This window comes from Cariama cristata, unplaced genomic scaffold (genome assembly GCF_000690535.1).
Source record: "Cariama cristata isolate BGI_N322 unplaced genomic scaffold, ASM69053v1 scaffold7334, whole genome shotgun sequence".
Classification (NCBI taxonomy): Eukaryota; Metazoa; Chordata; class Aves; order Cariamiformes; family Cariamidae; genus Cariama; species Cariama cristata.
Window position 1 is genome coordinate 85,793 of NW_009614685.1, and position 22,227 is coordinate 108,019.

At 36.0% G+C, this 22,227-nt stretch overlaps 1 protein-coding gene across 1 annotated transcript in view; it reads right to left on the bottom strand.

The window, feature by feature from the left end:
• Positions 1-22,227, bottom strand: part of ATE1 (arginyltransferase 1) — a 59,144-nt gene that overhangs the window by 19,659 nt on the left and 17,258 nt on the right. Inside the window, exon 4 of the mRNA XM_009699518.1 lies at positions 581-701. Coding sequence (XP_009697820.1) covers positions 581-701 — 121 coding nt within the window. The remainder of the gene's footprint in view (positions 1-580; positions 702-22,227) is intronic.

Here is a 22,227-nt window from a genome sequence, read left to right on the forward strand (position 1 = left end):
CGCATTCGGTTCTGGTCAGTAGTATTTTCAACCATTCTATGCTGGCAAATCACTAAGAATCTGCTTTACAGAATGTAAAAATCTATGTCCCATCTACTTCAAGATGTTTAAGGTGCTTCTGCTGTTCGTTGCATTCTTCAAATTCACTGGCAGATTGTTAAACTAAATCTTCCAGTTTGTTTCTTAACAAAAGCACTTGATGCCTTTAAGCTTCTCCAGCCCTTTCACTTTCCTGTATTGATTTTAATTTCCTTTCTTTATGCTTCACCCGACTGGAATGTAAGGGAGGAACAATTATTCGATCGGTTTTGTTCATGCACAGAATAACAAATATAATTATCTGAAAGGCAGCAATATGTATTAATTTTGAACTACACATAGCCTGTAAAACAGAACGTACGTAAAATTTGCATTGCTTATTTTATAGAACTCTATTTGTTCAGGTTTGCTGGACCTGGGAATTCTACACTTTTTGTCCTTTACAGATAATATTTCCATAATGCTTCAGCAGCAGATGATACCAATACATTATAAAAACAAGACAGACAATTTATAGGCCTACCATTACTTGTAAACTTACCTGCTTTTACGTCCTGGTTGAATCTACAGTATTTTGAGTGCTCAAGCAGGGGGAGACATTGCTCAATAGGCGTCCAGACGTATGTCTCTGGACACAACAAGTCAGAGGGCCTGTACTGCCCCTAGAAAGGAGAAAAGAAAGAAAAAAAAGAGTAGTCATATCAGTCATATGAGTTGTACAAGAACGCTCCGGCTACAACTTTCCAGACTTTCTATGAACAAGGCATAGTTTTAATCTAATCTACACCAAATGAGTCAGAAACAGCTTCACTGAAATCACAGGCTTACTTCTTTAGTAATTTCAGTACTATCTCCGGAATACAAACTTAACCTTGGCATTTGAAGAAAACGTAAAATTAACATAACACATTTTTACAATAACCAAGATGAACTAGAAAAGTTTTGGCTTCGCTTACTGAAACTCTGTATTCAAGTTATCCTCTAGAATGATGCTGAGCTGTAGCCAACACTAAAAAGCTCAGCACCTCCAAAAGCAGCTCATCTCAAGTGTTGGTAACTCTAGCAAATAATGGAGACCAAAATAAAAATATCTAATAGAAAAAAACCCCACTTAACAGTAAGCAGGATGCTATTTTTATTGCATTAGTGATGGAGTATTTTGCTCATTGCTACTTAAACAGTAACATTTACTTTTTAATTCATGGAGTTTTTCCTAGAATAGCTTAAAGGTAATGATTAGTGAAATTCTACCATTTTTGTTGATTTATTAAAGAGATATTCTTTGCAGACATTCCCAGAAACTAACCAGCCATAATTATTTTCCCTTCAGCTACACAGAAAATCACAACCTCAGCAATAACAACCTCTTCTAATCAGATTGTAATTTGATTTAAAATAAGATTATTCATCAGCCTGTAACTTAAGTCAAAAATCTATTTTTGAGCCATTATTCATTTAATCCATATCCTCTCAACCTTCAGAGCCATATGGTGGCAACATCAAATTAATTTTTAAACTGAAAATTCATTACACCTGTTGGCTTGAAAAACAGACATACAGTAAACAGAATGGAAAAGTTTAAGGGTCTCAATTATACAGGTCTTGAAGCAACACTTAAAAAAGACTGGGCGTTGTAAGAAGTCACACTGCAGCTGATGCAGTCAAAGAGTTCTTCATACCAATTACTTTAAATAGGTAACGAAGATGATCATCTTGATACGAAGTTGATTTTTTCCCCCAACATCTACTATGAAAAAAGGCAAACTGGCCTTGAATGAAGCTGACCAACGTTTAGGAAGGAACACACATAATTACTGTGACTACAGTCTGGTGATAAAGACGTATTTTTAAAAAGTCACATTCACAAGCTCTGCTTTTCTTTTAGACACACCCTGCAGCAACACCCAATTTTGGAGAATCAGAAGAACAATTTTTTGAATGTTTGCAGAGATTCCCAACTCTTTTTACTTTCTTACTGGTCGACGCTTCACAATATTTACAGTAGAATTAACTTTTTTATCATGTATTTCCCAACAACTGTAAATTGTTGAGTAAAAAATACAAAAATTACCTTTGATAAAAACAAAGTCATAACTGTCCACATGAAAAAAAAAAACAACAAACCCACAACCAAGCTTCATGCTGAACCTTGTCAAATACCTGATGTATCTTTCTGAAATGAGTCTGTATGACTCTGATTTTCTCATTTGAAAAACATTCAGGATTGACATGTAACTACCATTGTTGGCTTTTTTGTGTGTGTTTTTTTTTCTTTTTTAAATTAAATGCAAATTTTTATATTAAATTAAAACAATATTCCTCCAATTCCATGCAGAAGCTTAAATCTCAAGGCCTTAGAAAAATCCTCTAGAGCCAGAGAATGGAAATGACATTATTAAATAAACCACTTTGAAATGTTACGCTATCTAAACAGAAATAGTTGAAAGGTACGTGAAGGTAATGCTTAAAGAACACTTTCAGTCACCACTACCAAGAGAAAACAATGTAAGGACTTGGGGAAAAAAATATGCCTTTTCAGTCAGATTTAAAAAAAAAAAAAAAGAACAAAACAAAACAACCCAAGAACATAATTACTTGTTGATTCAAATGCATTTTCTCAACTGGCTAAGAAGGCAGAAGTAGCCAAGTAACCGTATTTCAGAGCTGTCGCTTAAGCACAAAAAATACAAGGTGGCAATTTAGTCTTTCCTAGGAGCATGGGCATACTCACAGCTGTAAGTAAAGACTGCTCAGCCACCTACACTTTTCCCAGAAGATACTGCCCCTATAGCTTGAAATATGTCACACTTGTGAATCCCACACGTGGAAATGGTATCACTACGCAGACCTATTCTAAATCTCTCAGTTACTGGTATAATGTCATATTCTGTCATAAAACGGTATGTATAAAATTAACTGCATTGCAGCATTACTAACAAAATAGAGTTTCTTTACTACTGAGCAAAACAGTAATGGGAAAAATTGATTATCCAATCCATCACTGTAGATTCAGTATTTATTTTGGGCATCAAAATACCCTAACTGGGGAGAGAAAAAGGAAGAAATAGTTCTGAGGTGACATCCTTTAGATGTTTTCTTCCCCCAAAATTTAGAATCTTGTTAATAAACTTCCTTGAAGATATGTGAGGCTGAGGTGACGACGCATCACTGACCAGTGACACACAATGTATTCAGAGGTAAAAATTAAACAAGCCATTGATGCTTTACAATATCCTCCCTTTCTAAAAGTATTTCCAAACATACTAGAAGAAGATATTTCTCCCGTAAAGGCATTTTATTTACACTACCGGTTAAACTCACATCCCATGCCTCATTCTGGGGAGGAAGTGGGAACACAGAGACATACCAAGCGGAGTTTTCCAAGGAACAGCACTGGCACTGTGGCTATATTGACAGAATTAAAAAGGGAATCCACAGAATTTTTTAAAGCAAATGCAATAATTTCTCAGGGCTTTTGCCCGCCCCTCCCCTTTACTCTCAATGTACTTACTTTCTTAAAAATGTTTAAAACCTCAATATGAAAATAAACAACTACGAATCCACCTCACTTCCCCCCCCCCTCCTTATTCCTGGACTGTGAAAAAATCTGAACCCGAGAACCCAGCCACATTCTGCCTCATGTACAGGAGCACCTGTACTTCAAGAAAAATATTTAAATGTCATTATTCACTCTGAAATAATTACATCATCTAAAAAAATTGCCTCTAAGCATACTATTTATATTCCTCCTTATTCTTAATATTGCTGATTTGCAGTATACACTCAACATAAATCCCAAATAGAAAGGGGATCTCCTGAAGGGAACTGCTGCAGAGCTATTTATCACAGTAGAAGAACTTAATCAGATTTGCAAAGCCATTTTTGAAAATCATTTCTGTTGGGCTTCAGATTAAATTAGCATACATTTCAGAAGTAACTCTGTCTATAGTAAAATTCCACAACTGAAAACATTTTGCATTCTTTTATCTCATAATATAAAAGCTCTTGCACAGTAGCACTGTTTATGCTGTCCAGATCATCTTGGGAATACTTGGGAATACTACAAGACTTTCAATAAAAAGTATCATCTTACAGACCATCCCTAAGCACTTCTCTTATGTTTCAGCTTCTTAAATCAAATACCACCTGCTGATGAAAAGCATTCTGTCAGTATACAACAACTGCACATATTTCTGTCTGTGCATCTACAATTTGTCGAGAAATATCCAACAAGATGTAAAATCTGGTATTTTGAAATGTTTTTGGAAACAAAAAAAAATTAAATTTGCCTAAAACTTCATTATTTCTGATGCTGTTTAATATTTTCATGGACATCCAGAAACACCCTTCTTGAGACAGAATGTTAATGCATTTTGAGTTGTTGTAACCTAACAGCCACTGCAGGTCATACCAGATGCCCATGCATGGCATACTCAAATATCCCACCTCTGACAGCTGTCAATACAAAATACTGAGCGAAAACTAAAACAAACAGTATAAGCATATAGTGTTACTCTGCAATACTCTCTCGACCTCCAACAGTTTGCAATATATATCCTTCCACAACCAGATAACTTCAGTAATAACACATTTTGCTATTCAATAATCCTAAACAACTGCTTTGATTTACTTCTTTCTGCAAACTGCAGTTCTGTTTGATGACCATTCCTACCTCTATTACAGAAATGCAGTGAACAATCGTTGCCTTACCACCATGCCGCTCGTGATTTTACAGACAAATACGGTACCTCCATCAGTCTGAAGGGACTTAAATTCTTTACTGCATCCTCTTACATAAGGTATTCTATACCTCTAACAGTCCTAGGCAATCTGTCCTCTTTCCAATTTTGCTTTCTGTCCTTTGAAACAGGGGGGAAAAGGCCACAGAGGGAAAACATTCAAACTGCATTGGTCAAAGAGCAGGAGAGCACAAGGTATAATAAAGATATACAGAAAATCAGAAGAAAAAATTGCATCTTTATAAATAATTGACTAATCTATCAAATGGTTTGAATAAAAAGCAATACTAAAAATTAGCATAGCTAAGAAATTCCTGAGTATGTGGTTTCTTCTACCAAGTCAACTTATTGCAATATAAATGTGACTGTTTAATACAAAATACCCCCAAGACGTTTTATTTTCACTACTGTTTGAGGCATTTTTCCTCCTATATAATAAAAAAGAAAGACCCTTTAAGGTGCTTTCCCTTATGCTATTAGACATGCTGCATTTTAATTGGAAGCTTCTGGAAATAAATTGTACAGTGAGGCTGCCAAGTCTAAATTAATATTTCACACCATGATGTTTTTTGTTCTACAGTTTCCAAATTAGAATCAACCAAAACTTCTCTGAACTTTTGTTCCACAGGAAGGGCAAAGGTTTTAATGAGACTTTAGTCTGGAGATTACTTTTTAAATATTTTGTAAAATCTGCAGGATTTGGTAAGCATTTGAGATGAAAAACACCAGCAGAGTTTGTTTTTGTAGTCTAAGTAAAATCTAAAATGTAAAACTACCAAGAAAGACAATAGTCTCAGAAACGAAGAAGGTCAAGCACCAGTAGCACTGAAAAAACAAAATAGGAAGGTTAAACACACATTTAATTCTTCTATCAGGTAGAGTTTACATCTGTATTCTATTTTTTCACAATAAATCCATTGATCTTTTATTAAAAGTGAATTAAGACTGCCTTCATCTCCATTTCCAGCCAGCTGCTTTAAAAAGCAGCTCTCAGACTACGTAAACAAAGTAACCCCAAATTATCAACAGCAATCCATTAGAGCGAGGCAGCACCGCCTGAGAAAGAGCACGCCAGGCTACAGGTTTATTAAATTCAGTCTTTTCATTGAAAGACAACCCCGCTGGAATCCCATCAGCAAAGTACTACAGCAGACCCTTGCTCCCTGATTTCATTACATAAATAGAAATAGACTTTATCGATCCCCAGGAGAGTCCTTTGCAAGTAACTCAAACTGCTGTGTTTTCACAGACGAAGGCTGGACTGTGCCACGCTGCGCCCGTGCGGTGAGCCAGCACCAGCCGGGACAAAGAGCTGAACATCTGAATCTGTTTGTGATTCCAACTGTCTGCAGGCACTCACATGGCATCCATCTGTGGAAGGCCTGAAAGATTTAAGAAAAACAAGAAAAAAAAACCCACCCCAAAACAACCTACACAAACTCACTCCCACCTCATAGCAACTTTTTCTTTTTTTCTAACATTTTTTGAGTAAGAACCCCCCCCCCCCCCGATAAACAGATATGGAATAAAGCAAGCAGCTTTATTTATCAATGAGAGATGGCTGGAGCCTTCAGATTTATCATCGAAAAGTATCCTGCATACAGGAAAGCGTATACCAAAGCGGTGGTAAATCAGCCAATGTACGCTTTGCTGGTAACTCAGTGAATAAGTAATAACAAGTTGGATTTAATCGTGGGGTCCACAGTTGCACGTGCAAACAGACTGCCTGAAACTCCAGTGCCAGTATCAAACAAGCTGATTTTATCCAAACTGCAAACTTTGAAGTAATTACACTATCGACATTTCTAGGACTCCAGAGCTGCATTCTTGAGAACTTAGCCACCTTTCTATTTTATTAAAGAATAATGCATTGTAATCCTTAAAAGATGATATGAATAATAACCGAAATTCATTTTGTAGCTTATAGAACTCTTTAGAGAACTACTTTAGAGAAGTATACTAAGTACTAGTCCTTCCTCTTCAAAAAGCTGTGCTGATTCTCATTCTTACATCATCACAGGCACAAAACCTGTGTAATGGGAATTTTACAGGCCAGACAGGGAGCTGTAACGCGCTTCCCAATGCATTGCAAACACAGAAACTCAGAGCAAATACTTGTCTTCTCTTATACTGTTTGGTTTCCCATAACTGAAATGTAAACATCACTTGAAGTTGTATTTCAAATAGAAGTATACCAACCTTTATTTAGGTCAGACTTTTAGGTTATGCCATTACTTTTTTGCTATTTTCTTTTTAAACGTGCCCCAATAATCTTTAAAGTGACTGACCAAAACAACGGTATAATTTGCCAGCTTTCACCTCTTTGCTGTTTATTTCCCAATTCCATGTAAAGTGTTAACAGAAATAACAAATGATAAACTGTTTCCAAGGAGAAAACAGTTATGGCACTTGTTTCCTACATGTCTTACAACTAGTAGGAAACAAATAGCTTCCTACACCGCCTACATAGTCATACTTAGCTGTTCTTCACTAACTAGAAGACATTTTTAGTGTTTCGGAAGGTTTTCAGTGTGTCCCTCAGGCAAACAAGATAATCTCGGGTAAGTCTACAACAGATTTAGATAACGAGTAAAAGACAAAAAGGAAGACAGTCAAGATTCGTGCTCAATATCCTACAGGCACCATGCCATTATTTGGCCATTAACTGTCTACATGCTCTTAACCCACCACAAAAAAGGAATTAAATTACATTTATCTTAAAATTCGCTCAGATTTAGGGTAAATCTCAGCACTTTATTTGCCTATGGCGGTCTGCACAGAAGCACTTACAAAGAAATACCCCGCCCCAAATTCTTTCAGAAAGTATTATCATTCCTTTGTTTTCCCAACACATTCTATTCCTAGGAATCTCCTGAATTGTTTCAATTCTGCTATCTTCATAACTCAGTGTATACTCTAAATAGCTGCTTTCACCTTGTCCTCTTTCATAAAAATAATCTGAAATATTTAACACTTTCTAGCTTGCTTTTGATACTGGAAAATGGCCAACAGGTGTCTGAAAAGGCTCATGGACTGCTAGAGAAAAAATTGCTTTCCATTGAGGAAAAAGGGGAAAATTTGGGACAGTTTTTTTTTTTTTCCTTTCCCCTTTAGCCTCTAACTTTGTCCAGGTCTTCTTCCTCCTCTTACATGCCACTATTATCTTTCCCTTCACTCACTGAGTATAACATGCTAAGGGAGGCTGTGGATGTTTATGTCACAAGATCCAAGCTATGAACTGCTGCACATTAATATACAAACATCCCATCAGCAAGATCCAAGAAGCCAACAAAGCGCTGCTGGAGATAACGTATACCTATAACCATACTCAAACAGATCCCGTTATCCTCTCAAACACCACCATATTAATCAATGAGATAATTCTGGTTTCAAATTTAAAAGTTAACAGTAATTAGTAAGCTCAAGAGACTTTTGTTTCACTGTCACGGTGGGCTGCTGCAGAAGGGATGTGTGCACGGTGGGCATTTTATCATCGCCGTTTTATCAGCTTGGGATGCCACTGTCCAGAGCCAAAGATAACGCACAGCTCTGGGCACACTCTGTCAATCACTTGCAAGTGTTGCTCTCTCCTCCAAGACTTCCTGCCAAGAGTTTACTCTTTCATTTATAAAGACCAATAAGCGAGAGTTTTCCATTGTGTATTCTAAGCAACTAAAGCCACTCTACCTGAAGTCAGCATATTAAAGCCACTATATCTGGAACAAAGTCAGTGATTAGGCTTGCACAAAAGAGGAAAAAAAAAATCTGTACGTTCAGGAATTACATCATAAAAACTATACCTTCAACATCTCCTGGATGATTAGATAGACAAACACATATTTAAATGAATACTTATGAAAAGATAATTTAAAGATAACTTTCGCAGGGTGGCAGTTGTCAGTCTTCTATAGTCATATTCTTTGCATTTTGAGATTTACTCAAGCCAATGGGTATCTAGTGTACAGTAACATTTCTGAACTTGGACACAAGCCATTAAATATCAGTTCCTATTCCCACCCTGTATCAGTTCTCACTCCTTTTTTCTGAGAAAGATGGATAGATACATACATACAAGTTCTACATTTGCTGTTCTTAGATTTCAGTAAACTTAATCTAAACAGTGAATGCTACTAGGCTGAATTTGCCATGTATATGGTGTTTCACACTTTAGAGACAACAGTACAAAACACTACAAAATGGTCCCTTCAAGACCAATGAGGTGCATTATTTACCCCACAACAGCTACTGTATCCTGGTTCCAGACTTTTGATGACAAAACCAGCAAGTTTATGGATTCTGAACTACCCCAAGTTGGTTGACTGTTTATCCAAAGCCGAAATAACAATATCCAAATGACACGCAAGTATGAAGACAACAACTGGAACTGAGAAACAAAGATAAATATTACAAGTATGTAGCTACTCTAAAAAGCTTACATAAAATCAGGGTCACTTTTTAAGCCTGTTTTCTAAGTACTTTTATGTCATCAAGCTATTGATGTATTTATTTTGCCTTTTTGTATTTCCCAAGGTTCCTTTTTATTTATTATTTCTTTTTTGTTTATATCTGCTAATCTGTGCTGTACACAATGGCTTTTTATTAAAACAGACTATTGAAACTCAGTTTAGTTTTCAATGTTGCTACATAAACTTTGTGTTTCGCATACAAGATGCTGATATGGGATGGTACTTACAGGAATACTCTACTGGATGGAATTCCACAGACTGCCACCAAGAATATTAAAACATTGCACAGCTTCAAATATTGCCATTTTATCTCTCTCATTTACTAATATTTAGTACTGGTGATACTAAACTGGCAGAACAGTAACATCAACACAAGGCTGAAATTTCAAAGAATGTTTCTAATTCGAGGTGTATGTGTATACATTTAGAGATTCAGATTCCCTATGAATTTAAACCAGCTGCATGTTCAAAAATTTCACAAAATCATGTTTTTTCCTGTAATTTAAAAAAAAATATACAAAACCAGTTAACATCTTCTGGAAATTGCCATTAAAAATCTGGTTGGGAACAAGCTAATTAAAAATGATACCACATAGGTATACTTCTGAAGCTGGAAACTAGTATCCATCTTGCCCATAGAGAACCTACTTGAGAATCAAAAAAAAAAAAAAAAAAAAAAAAGTAGCACAGTTTGAGAAAGCTTGAGTGGAAAACAATAAGAAAGAAGAGTTAAGCTTGTACATTTGATGAATATTACCTTCTCTGAATTTTAGCCAATTTTTTCAACAACTTAAAAAAATATCAAGTATATTACAGGAAAAAACATGATATGTGTTGCCTGTTTACTTCAAAAAACAAAGGTCTTGGGGAATAAAAAAATCATATTACTCAAATAGAACTTGTTTATTTTAAACCTGCAGCAGAAATTCTTAAGGAGACCCTAGCATTAAACTTGGAAGGAGAAATTACAAAAAAACTATGACAAAAAGATAAAACCCAAGTAGGGACCTCAAGAGGAATGCTTCATTAGAGACACACCAACTATGTTGACTTAGGTCTATCTCAAAAGAAGTTTATTTTGGCAGCTGTGAGGGAAAAAAAAAAAAAAAGTGTTTCATTCATGTGGGCCCCATATCTTTCCCTTGAATAGCTGCCATAAACTGATAATATTTTTGAGTTCATTAAATTAAATTTATGAAATTAAGTATAAAAGTTTATTTTCTTATATTTAAAGTGAAATAATCACAGGAATAATATGTGCAATTTAATATATCATACTCACACTTTACACTTACGTACACAAAATTGTCGCATTGATATCAAATAGCTTTAAACATTCATTAATACCTCACTAGCTGGAGTCATATCTGAACGAACAGCATTCATCTAAGCAGTTTACAGACATACTCCACAGGAAAGCTAAATTAATGTCCTGTCACAGAGGCTTCTGCTATCTAGTTATCAAAGTAAAAACAGTACAGACCATGTTTATTTAATGGAAAAAAAAATCCAAATACAAAATTAAATTGATAGAATTTAAATGGAAGTGAGCATGTTTTAAAATATTTTTCTGTACCACTGCACAGGGAACTGAAAATTAACATTCACCAGAACTAAACCACCAGCATAACAGAAATGGGTGTGAGGGCAGTGTGCATTATCTTTTTTTTTATTTTTTAAAAACATTGACCATGATTATGATGTACCAGAAAGTAAACCAATGCAAATTAACTCTTTAATCCTTTGTGATGATTAAGAGAAAACAGGCACCAAATCTGCTACCCTTACTCATATGATTCACTTCAACTTAGATCTGTTTTATCTCATGTTTTAAAGCAATAATTCTAAAGGACGACACAAGAGAAAAGCAGATATATTCTACAGCAAGACAGAGTATTTACTTTTCAGGTATCTATGAAGTCTCCAATTTATTCTTTTTATACATGCATAACACGTGCATTACTCTTATAACTTAACTGCAGATTCTTGGCTTCTGGATAAAAATGTTCACTACTGTGCATCAACAAGAGGCACAGAAACCTGGGTTTCTTCCTGTCCTTGAATTTCTCTGTATTTTTAATGCTTTTGACAATTCTTCGCCTGTATGTCTATCTTCAGATCAAACTCCCCATTACAGTTGTTGTGTTCTGTGGTTACCTCCAAGACCTTGTGCCATTTTCCCCAGCAAGCACCAGTGCTCATCAGTGTCCAAGCTTTCCCCATCTTTCCTAGTGTCTCTCCAATGATTCTTCTCAAAGAGTTTTCCATGGAGCCCCAAACTTTTTCTCCCAGATACAAAACTCAGCCCTTCATCCCACTCAACCACCCCTGAGCCCCAAGCCGCTCAGAGCACAGGCTAGCACTTGCTGCTTCTGCTCAGCTTTACACATCAGATCTGTCTCGGCATTACCACCTACACCGGTAAGACCACCACCTCTGGGAATACAACTTCTGCACTAGACTTTCCCAAAGTCCTGCTTCTGCCTCTAATGGGGTTTCCAAAAACTCTTCCAGAAATACACAGAACTTGCCAAAAATCCATCCAGACAACACTCTGAGGGTAAGAAAATAAGACCTACCTAGGAAGTCTGGGTTGATGGTAGCCTTATACTGAATAAATAATTTCATACTTCCCCTTCATGCCCAGCTACTAACTGTCTGTGGAATATTTGAAGACATAATAAATACTAGACTAATTGACAGCTTTTCAAATTGTGAAACACTGATATTCACAAGTTGAAATACACTCCTAATTAAGAATTCCGATGTGAAATGTTGGCTTTAGATTAAGATACGCATGTGGGATTTTCAAAAGCATTTATACTATTTATGCAACGAAATCACGCTGAAAAACAATGCCACTTTAAAAATTGCCACTCCAGGTTTTTTCATTTCTATTTGCTTTCATACATCTAAGAACAAGAAATAATATTCTGAATTGATAATTCGGAACAGTACAAGATTTTTAACTTTCAGGATTTCTATCAGTATATGGTACACTTGACATGTTTTTTCCAAGTCCAACAATAAAAAAAACTAGTAAAAGCCAAATAATTTACCTTGAGTCATTCAACACTGAAACATACATAACTCAGTATTGAAGAAACAACTCCAACAACAGCAGCACATATACGCAAATAGGCATTAACAGCAATCTTAGGATAGTAGAAAAGAGTAAAGTTGTAGGATAAAATGGAGAAAACAGCACAGGAAAGCTTAATAGTAAAAACTTCATTTCTGCGGGACCGTGACTAAATAATATTGCGAAATTCAAGTTAATGCATCTTTGAATAACATCTTTTTGTGTTTGTTAGACTAAAAATCTGATAAATCTCAGTGTTTAAGTGTCTACAGTTTATATTACCAGGATAGAGTAACACACTTATGCCAAAAAAATCCAAGTCTACTTTTCTTCCTTACATCTGCAGATTAAAAAAATGAATAAATAAATAACAAGACTTGCTTTACCACAGTATTCCAAGCATGTGTTAGAACTTAAACCTTAACAGCAAGGAAAGCAACAGCTATCGGTACAAAGCATCAACAAGTATCTGTACAAAACTTCTGAACCATCAAAAGAAGTGCACTTTAAGAAGTTTCTTCTATTGTTTATTTTCATACTAAATTTTCATTCATGAAATAAGCCTTCTAATTTTAGGTTCATTTTGTTTGTCAAGTGTTTGTTAAACAAGCTTGCTTTGTTTGCTGGGAGAGGAGAATTTGTACACAAAGCCTCTCTCTGCTCTCTGAGGAGTCCATCCTCAGCAGGAGACCATCCTACTTCGCCTTGGGACCATCTCTGCATGTGGAGTTCACAAACCACACGTCTGAACTCAAGCCATTATTGATCTCACTGCAACAGTCTCAAAAGGAGACAAAAATCTGTACTGCAATAACGCATGTGGTCTCCAAAACTGGAAATGTGTCAAGTAAAGCAGCCAGGCATCACGCCTCTCCTACAGCGCAGGCAAACATCTACTGCGAGCGCCAAAACCCCCAATGCTGCACAAAGCAGAATCTGAACTGCCACCACAGCCCGTACCAGCTTCCGTTCATCTTCTCTGCCTTAACACTCAAAACTGAAAAACAGGCTGCAGCTATGTCAGTTGTCAGAAGAAATACTAAACAGAGAGCTCCAGAGTTGCTGGGCTTCAATGTATTTTGAGTCCCTCTGGGACCATGCTAAATATAAGAAACTGGGGAAAGAATCCAAACAGAGGAACACGAAACAAATGTAGGAATAAGACACAGAAAATATGGATAGAGAGATGTATTGAATTTTTGTTAAGCTATTTTGTAGGGAATAAATGCCTGAGGACATAATATAGTAAAAATAATTGTATCCTTTCAACATGTTCTTTTTGACATTGACTTGTTTTCAAACTCCTCCTTATGTTAATGAATTCTGCCTCCTTATTGATAAACAAAATATTAAACTTATAATACTGGAATTCTTGCCAAGTAAGTACATTTTTATTATACAAAACTGAACAAAATGAAGTTATAGTAGCAAATTCTGTAGCGGTAATCCTGCATGCAGCTTTTGCATCTATTAGCAATGTAAATACACACCTGCGTGCTTGTGGCTCTGTAAAACTGCCCACAGTATTCTCATAGTTGGTTAGAACAGATTCACTATTATGCTTCCATGTGAATTACCACCATTAAAAGGTACACAAATGTCTACTTGCATGTTTAGGAAAACATACTGTTTAATACTATGTATCCCCAAAGTCTTTGAGCTAAAACATCAACACTTCAGTCTTCTGTTAATGCCAGATGTTTGGAAGCTCTTCTTTATAATCACCTTCGCAGAAGAAAACAAGTTTGAAGGCAAATGGGCTGGAATCAGTAACTATACTATAGGCTACATTAAGTCCTGATCATACCAAACCTGGTAATTCAAGGATATATTAAACATACATCCAAATATATGATTAGCAGAGTATTAAAATTAGAACTGCACTTATAAAAATCAAGCACTTTGTTGACATTCTACTAGTTTATAATCCTTGTTTTTCAGAGTTAAAATAATTAAAAATCATCCACGCAATCACCTGGCTTTAGTTTAAAATCAGTAAAGCTCCACACTGTATTCATAGGCATGAATATCTTGAAATGTGAAAGCAGTTTCATGCGCTTCCATGAATTTTTAACACATTTCTAAAACAGAGAGCAAAGTATAATAAATACTTGTATGCTTACCATCATCTGTCAATAAATATTGACACAATAGTTTAATCCAGATGTACACGTCCAAAGGACAGCAGCCAAAACTGTTTCTAAACTTTTCCACCTCCTCTTCAGCCTTGGTGGCATCTGAAGCTGTTGCAATGGCTCACACTCATTCTCATTTATTGCTGCACTAAAGACGTGCAACCATCGCAGAAGCAAGAGGATTAAAGAAAGCTCATCTCACACAGAATTTAGGTTGTAGCATATTAGAGATTTTAGTTACTTTTGTGGCAGTTTGTCACTTTTCCAACTTAATGGGTATTGGCTTGAGGAGTATTAGCATCTTTTTTCTTGGATCATCACACTTAATTCTTCCCTCATCACAAGTAAAGGAGACAAATGTACTGTCGTTTAAAACTTCATCAGAAAGTAGTGAGGCTCTTAGTACTGGCATTCGAGGACTAACAATTCAGCCATCAGTGTGATCAAGAAGACATTTAAGGTACAGTTTCTTTACCACTCCCACTGATAGAGAATCATTTTGTGCTTATAAATCCATCAAACCATCATCAGCAACAAACAGCAAAACAGATACAGTTCTGAGAAAGAAACCATTTGTCTTCTAAAATAAAGTTTCAGTCAGGGCTTACAAATTGAGCTCTATTAGAAGCACACAATGATTTATGAGAAACACATAAAATAATTTAGGCTGCGCAGGTGCTGTCCTTTGGATCCTTTCTCAATGCCACACCTAATTTAGCAGGAATTGTGGTGGAGCCGCTCCAAAGCTTCTCCCTATGGAGCCCTTCCCACCTGATCTTCCTGCACAGCATCCTCAGATTGCCCAAAATAAGAAGTAGGGGCAGAACTTGGGATGGGCTCTCTGGTTCTCAGCTGGTACTACAGCATTTTACTGTGTGTCCTTCACTGCCATTGTATGACATAAATAGAGGATGCAAAGAGTAGCAAGCCCCCCCCCAATATACCGCAACATCTCTCCACTTTCCTCCCCTTCCCCTTGAATGGAAGCTACTTCAAATAATTAATAGCAAGCCACACAATGTCAACTGGTACCGACTAAAATGGAAAGAACGTAAAAAAAGAAATTCGTAAAATAAATCATGGATCAACCTTACTGACCATATTAGCACTAAGTAGCCCTTCAGAACACTAGCCTTAATATCTTAAATAAATAAATAAAATCAACAGATCAGTGGGACAAAAAACTCATCTTGTCTTCTGTCCATTCATAGAACAACAGTGCATTTGTGCTGGGATGAAGAGAGAATTTGGTTCCTGTGTACTTTTGCTCCACGAACCCATTCTTCTTCAATTAGTTAACAATGGGGTCATTTTCATATCCCTTTTTTTGTCATTCTAGCCCAGTGTTATTTGTGAAAACATTTTTATTCTGAACAAGGGGAAGGAAACAAAGAGTATAATATTCTATTAAAAAAGATGATCTACTCTCTTAAAACTTGTCCAGTAAGAATTCCAAAATTATCCTACACACCTAACACAGCAACTAACTACTCTTAACAGTTTCAGTCATTCCTTTCAGAACAGTTCAGTTATTCAGTTGAAAACAACTAAACAAAATAAAATTTTTGGCAGTGGCTAACTCTCTCACATAAGCAGAGATCTCAGGGCAGTGTCTAGAAACAGCAAGGGGTTTTGTGGTGGGGTTTTTTGTTTGTTTGTTGTGTTGTTGTTCTTTTTTCCTCATTTCATTTCGCACTCAAAAGACAACAGTTTGCCAAGCTCCCAGGTCTTGCTAGGCCTCCCCAATAAGGTAACTTTTGAAAGTCTTTGGGAACTGATTTTATTAGATTGAGAAAAAGCTTTAAAGAAGCTGTAACAAAAATATTTCACTTTTCCATTGACCTTTCTGCTTGGGGCCCTGCTCAGTGCAAACTCTCAGAGCTCCAGTGCCCTCATGATAGTCTGTGAAAACACACCACCATCCAAGAGCCTGTCAGGCTCCACAAACATTGACTACTGCCTCTAATACCAATTAAAGAGAATAGATTTGGTTTTAGATTACTTGCATCAGAATAATGTTGGTGGCTACCACAGGATAACACAAAGATCCTCCTCTACTAGCGATATGCTGGTGGTGTGAAAACACAATTACCATCATCTGCAATCCAGTACTAAACCATCTTTGTTCTGGATTTTGCCTATGCTTAATTTGTTACATTTACTATAACACTATAATTAATTATTTACTATAATAAGGAAGATAAAACTCATCCAGAAGATCTCCATAGGCACTGTAAGGAACAACCATAAAACCCTCTATGTTTTGTCACTTCATTTAATGCAATATTCTCTCCTAAAAGAAAGAAAAATGCAACTTTTGACAGAGACTTAGCTAAACCAGAACAAACAGCAGAGAGATTCACGAGCATATACATGTGTGCTTTCACAGTCACTTAGTCACAAACCTTGACGTTAAAAATAACTCAGCCCATGTCTCAATTTAGCACATTCTGAAAACTCTGTAGTCATACAATTCCCATGTTTTCTGCTTTTCACACCCTTTCTGTTTGCCTCCAGAGCCCACTATCTTCTTTAGTACAATGAAGGCAATAACTGGTGGTGTATAAACAAACAACAGAAGCTGACCTCAGCATCCATTGGCTACAGACAGAAGGCCTAATTTTAGATGTCACTCGCTAAGACAGAAATGCATCAGTTGATGAAAATCCACTAGACTGCATAAAGAATGACAAGAAGCTTAAAAAATGAGACTTGGAGAAAAAAAGGAATTGAGGGTTTTTTTTGGTGGGTGGTTGGTTAGTTGGGTTTCTCAGCAAAAATTAGAGAAGCCCAAGAAGAGACATGACAGTAGCCATCAGGTTTAGAAAGGTGGGTGTTGCAAAAAAAGAAAAAAATAAAACCCACACCAACAAAAACCCATGTTTTTTTATGTGCATGGTAGGTAGGACAAAATGTAATATTCCTTAGGAAGAAAAGTTCAGGTCAGCCATTAAGAAAAAGAATTTCAACTGGAAGATTAATAAAGCACAAGAATATATAAGTACATAATCATCAATGCAGAGAGATGTGCGTAAGTTCGTCAAGGGAGGTCTTCGGCACATGTATGTTCAACTGGTTTTAAAAGTTAACACAAATATGGTTGAACCTGTGTTGGTGTAAGGGGGTGAACTACATAATGCCCCACGGCCCTTGACAAGTCTACTTTTCGATGATTCCACTTTTCTCTCCTGGCTCCGAATCATTCCTCTCTGTAGGAATCCGGGACTCTCATTCCCATTCAAACACTGATGTTGAACTTTTTGCAAACTAGGCTGTTAGAAGCATTGTGTTTAATATCAGGATTGAGGATAAATAATAGAACCTCAGTAATACACTTTTACTTGGAGACTCAGTACAGTCAGCAGCTAAACAAACTCAGACAAAGAAAATAATCATTGAAAATAATGAATTGTCATTTAGATTAAATGTAACACTTCAGAGAAGTGTACTGTGATACTGCTGTAAAATTAATGAGGTCTTAGTAAAACCAGAGCTCATTAAAGTATCTACCATTAAATCTTCCTGGAAAATTGGAGGAAAAAAACCATCTCTTGTGTAGATTAACTGACTTGTCAGCCAGCTCCTACTGTAAAGACCACAAGGTGAAATATGGCAGAGCCAGGAAAAGCAGGAGTTCCTGGCTTTCAGACCAAATAAATTCCACTTGACAATTTTGCCTAATTAGAGCTAATATAATCAGCAAAATAGCAAAAATAAGAAAGACTACAATAAGAGCAATCAGATTTGAAGTTAAATGAGAGATCCAACACTCTTAAGCTTTGCCAGATTCAATAAATGCAGTGCATAGATAAAACTAACCACCGTTTCAATGACTGACACTTCAGTGACAGATTTAAAGGGCTGATTTTTCTCCAGGAGGTAAGAACTTTGATATTTTGCCCAACACTGGCACGGCTATGAATAACTTTCACACAGAGACCATGTTAGGAAAAGTAAAGAGCATTATCTTCATAAATATGTTTTAACCTTTTGCATCATGGCATTGTAAGATGTCCATCTGTGCATATTCAAATTCACTCACATTTGGGAAAACCCACAAAGAGACAAGTAGAGAGAGAAAATTCAGAAGTAAAGAATGTTAACTAGTGTTTGAGGACCATCCAAAAATGATTAAATCAACAAAAAAATGAAGTGAAGCTGACAAAGCAGCACTGTAATCATTCATTTGCTTGTTAGAAACTTTAAAAATACACTCAATTCCATGCATTCCTACACTTACTAGCAAGGACTAATGGGTTTATAGAACTATAATTGGAAAATTCTGAAACATGAATTGTGACCTCATTCCTCAGATGAAGGAGAAAAATTAAAGACACATGAATTGTGAAGTATATTATTCCCCCTTCAAAAAAAACTCCAAAACCCACACCTCTTTTGTCTTTATATTTCACAGTCTACAGTTCTCACTTTAATTGCTAATGGTTGCTATGCAGTCCCCAAATAAGCCTTCAAATAAGATTTAGTACCAGTCAGCAATAAGCAGTAAATTTATGACTATGCAGAGTCATGAATTCGACGTGATAAATTTCAACCAGCTATTATCATTCAGAAGACTGTTTGCCTCAGGTTTATTACAACGATCCTGAATAAATCTTTTTAGCAGCTCATTTTGACAGAGACAGGCAAGCTATCTCTAATAACTCTGAAAACATCCACTGGCACACAACTGGCCTACAATTTAATAAACCACAGTTCTTATACTTTTGCTTTTATGAAAACGAAGTTAAGATCTTACTTTACTTAAGCCTCACACGAATTCACAACATCACATTTATTAAAGAAACATTATAGAGAAGTTGTCCCAAGATAATAAAATTCCTGTAACAAGTAAAAGGCATAGAACTTATTCCTGCTGATGTGCATATATAGGTAGTTGATACCATCTCTATCACATTTCTACATTTATCCTTCAGAACATCTGATCTGTGAAGCTGGAATATACACCTCCTTATACACAAACATATCCCTGTTGTATGCAGAACAAAGAATCTTTACTGATAGATATTAAAATCATTAGTAGCATCAAAATTATCATCATCGATTCAGTAAATCATCAATATTCAAGTCTGGTATTTAAATCACCTCATATTTGGAATTACAGAAAAGATACAGTGTATGACTTTGAACATTTCTCTGAAATAACCTATATGGGAACTGGTTCTTCTGTGGCTTTTTGTTGAGTTGGTTTTGGGTGAAGGATGTGTTTGGTCTTTTTAAAGACTGTAAGAAAATAATGTAACCTGATCCAAGCCTCATACAGAAGACAACTGGATATTTTTAGGGGACCTACTCCTATTTAACAATATTTATTTCTCCAATATAGAGAAGTAAAGCACAAAAAAAAAAAAAGTTATTCCGTTTCAGGAAATTTGTTTTCCAATGAAAGACCCATCAAATATAAAGTTACAGGTATACAGTTCAAACTGTAGAAAGGCAGTGTCTCACAAAGACAACTTCACTCTGAAAATTACTTTCAGACACAATTCCTCCAATGCTTGTACAACATAGACCCCAAAATTTCTGGTTTTGGACACACATTTATTTTCTCAAGGGGCAGTACAGTAATGAGAAAGAGACTTGTTCACTTCAGAGGTCAGCTGAGACCTATACAATAGACATTTCTTTCTGCCCTGATAAAAGTCTACAAATAATACAACCAGGCATAAATACACATATTATTTTCACTTCATTTCTGCTACATTTCAATCATCTTAAACTCCAAGTAAACAACTGAAAAGAAATCCACATTTCCAAAATTAGAAAAATAAAGCCCCAGAGACATGTTCACATTTTTCCCAAGGGAGTCCTAACTGACAAAAAAATAAGTCCTGATTGCAAATATTTTAAAAGGAAAAATAAAATTAAGAAAAACAAATAGCTTGGATCCGTGTTTGTTTCTAGCAGAAAAATGGGATTCCAACTGGTTTTAACCCTGCAAACGCTGTGTGAAATTCAGCACAGCTTCAATGCTTGCACCAAGGAAAAATTGTAATAATTTACCAATTACACACAGCATAAAACCAGCAGCTTAGGAAAAAAAATAAAGAAGTAGTTGCATTTACTATCTTTACCTGCTATGAAAACAACATGGAAACTGATATTCTGCTTTTAATAATTGTACTTTCAGTGGAAATCCACTGTCAGCATTCAGTACCAGTTACTGCTATCCAGAACAGAACATCTCCTTATTCCTGCTTTTTGATGCTCATAACGTAGTTTTCACAACCTGACTAGAAATGTCTTTAAAAAAAAAAGCAACCTAGAAAGTGGCCTCAAACATTTTGTAAGATACTGTTTAAAGTAAATAAGAAAAAATTTTAAATATTTATCACTAGCACTACATCAAGAGAACATCTAAAGAACTAATAATTTTTCACCCATGGTATTTTTTTATTCTGCCTCACATTCTCATAGCTGTTTATTCCAACTTGTTTAGTTTCATTTACTCAGTGTGGGCTCTGAGTAGTCAGTAAGAGTCTTCCAGATGAGGAAAGGTCAAAGGAAAAAGCTTTTATAGAAGAAAGGAACAAAAGAAAAAAAAAGAAAAAAGGAGAGGGAACAGCAAGCTGTAAGAGACGCTGCAATCCTGAATATGGCATATGACTTATCAGATCCAAAAAACAGACCGTCAACCTTCTGGACAAAACAAATTTGATAAAATATATATTGAGAGATAAGGACTTTTTGCACTAATTACAACTTGAAGTAATATTACAGCAACTTGATTTTTCAGAAGCGTTTCACACATGTACACCAAGTCAATCATCCAAAATACTTTTGGAAGTCTTGGTCAGCCACTTTAAAAGACTTCTCAAAATCCCTTTGGATTTTAATGCCAAAACTCCAATGTAATTCAGAAGAGTCTTTTTCCTTTAGTCACTAACCCAAACCACTAGAAAGAACACATGGGGTAAGTTCAGAGCTCTGAAGAAATGAATGTTCAATTTTAGCTGCTGATGCTAATGTAGAGGAGTACCCTGGCCAGTGGGGAAGCCCAGCAAAGAAATGGAAGTAAGGAAGAAGGGAGGCAGTTAAAAGTGATGCTAACAAGGCAGAAAAACAGGGATTCCTCCCCCCCGCCTTCTGTAACTTATAATTTTCAGGGCTTTATTATTATTATTATATGGTTTTTACTTTGTTTATTACTTTGCTGTTTGTTTTTAACAGTCTTGCCAAAAAAGCAAGACCATTCTGTTGCCAAAACTTTTATTGCTCTCTTAGAGTAGATAATGGTTTTTCAACCCAGATATTTCGGTTCTTTATTACCAAATGGTATTAACAAGCTACAACTTGGCACTCTACAACAAGTACTGACTTTTCAGAATATTTAGCTGACTATTTATAACCTGTTTATACAAAAAAAATTGTCTTGTACCAATTTGAATGCATATTTATTCCTAAAAACTGACAAAATTAATCTTGGAAAAGCCACTAGTACAAGTGCTAACAGACTTGAGCAAAGCAACTCCAGTCCTCCAAACTACTCTCAAGCTAATCATCTTTTCCCATTATCAAGGTAAATAGTAATACCAGTGAGAAAAGCAGGCTGACAGCTGGTAACAACTTCAATACAGGCTGAATAAAAAGATCACGCACGGAGGTATAAAAATGGCAGCTCTTTCTGTGTGGAACTAGTGACACATTTTGCAAAGCTGTTTGCTGCTCAGTGGCAGAACAATAATGGTGTGTGCTTATACCCCCAAAATCATAGAGGATCAAATCAAGTCACGTCACATTAAGTCTCT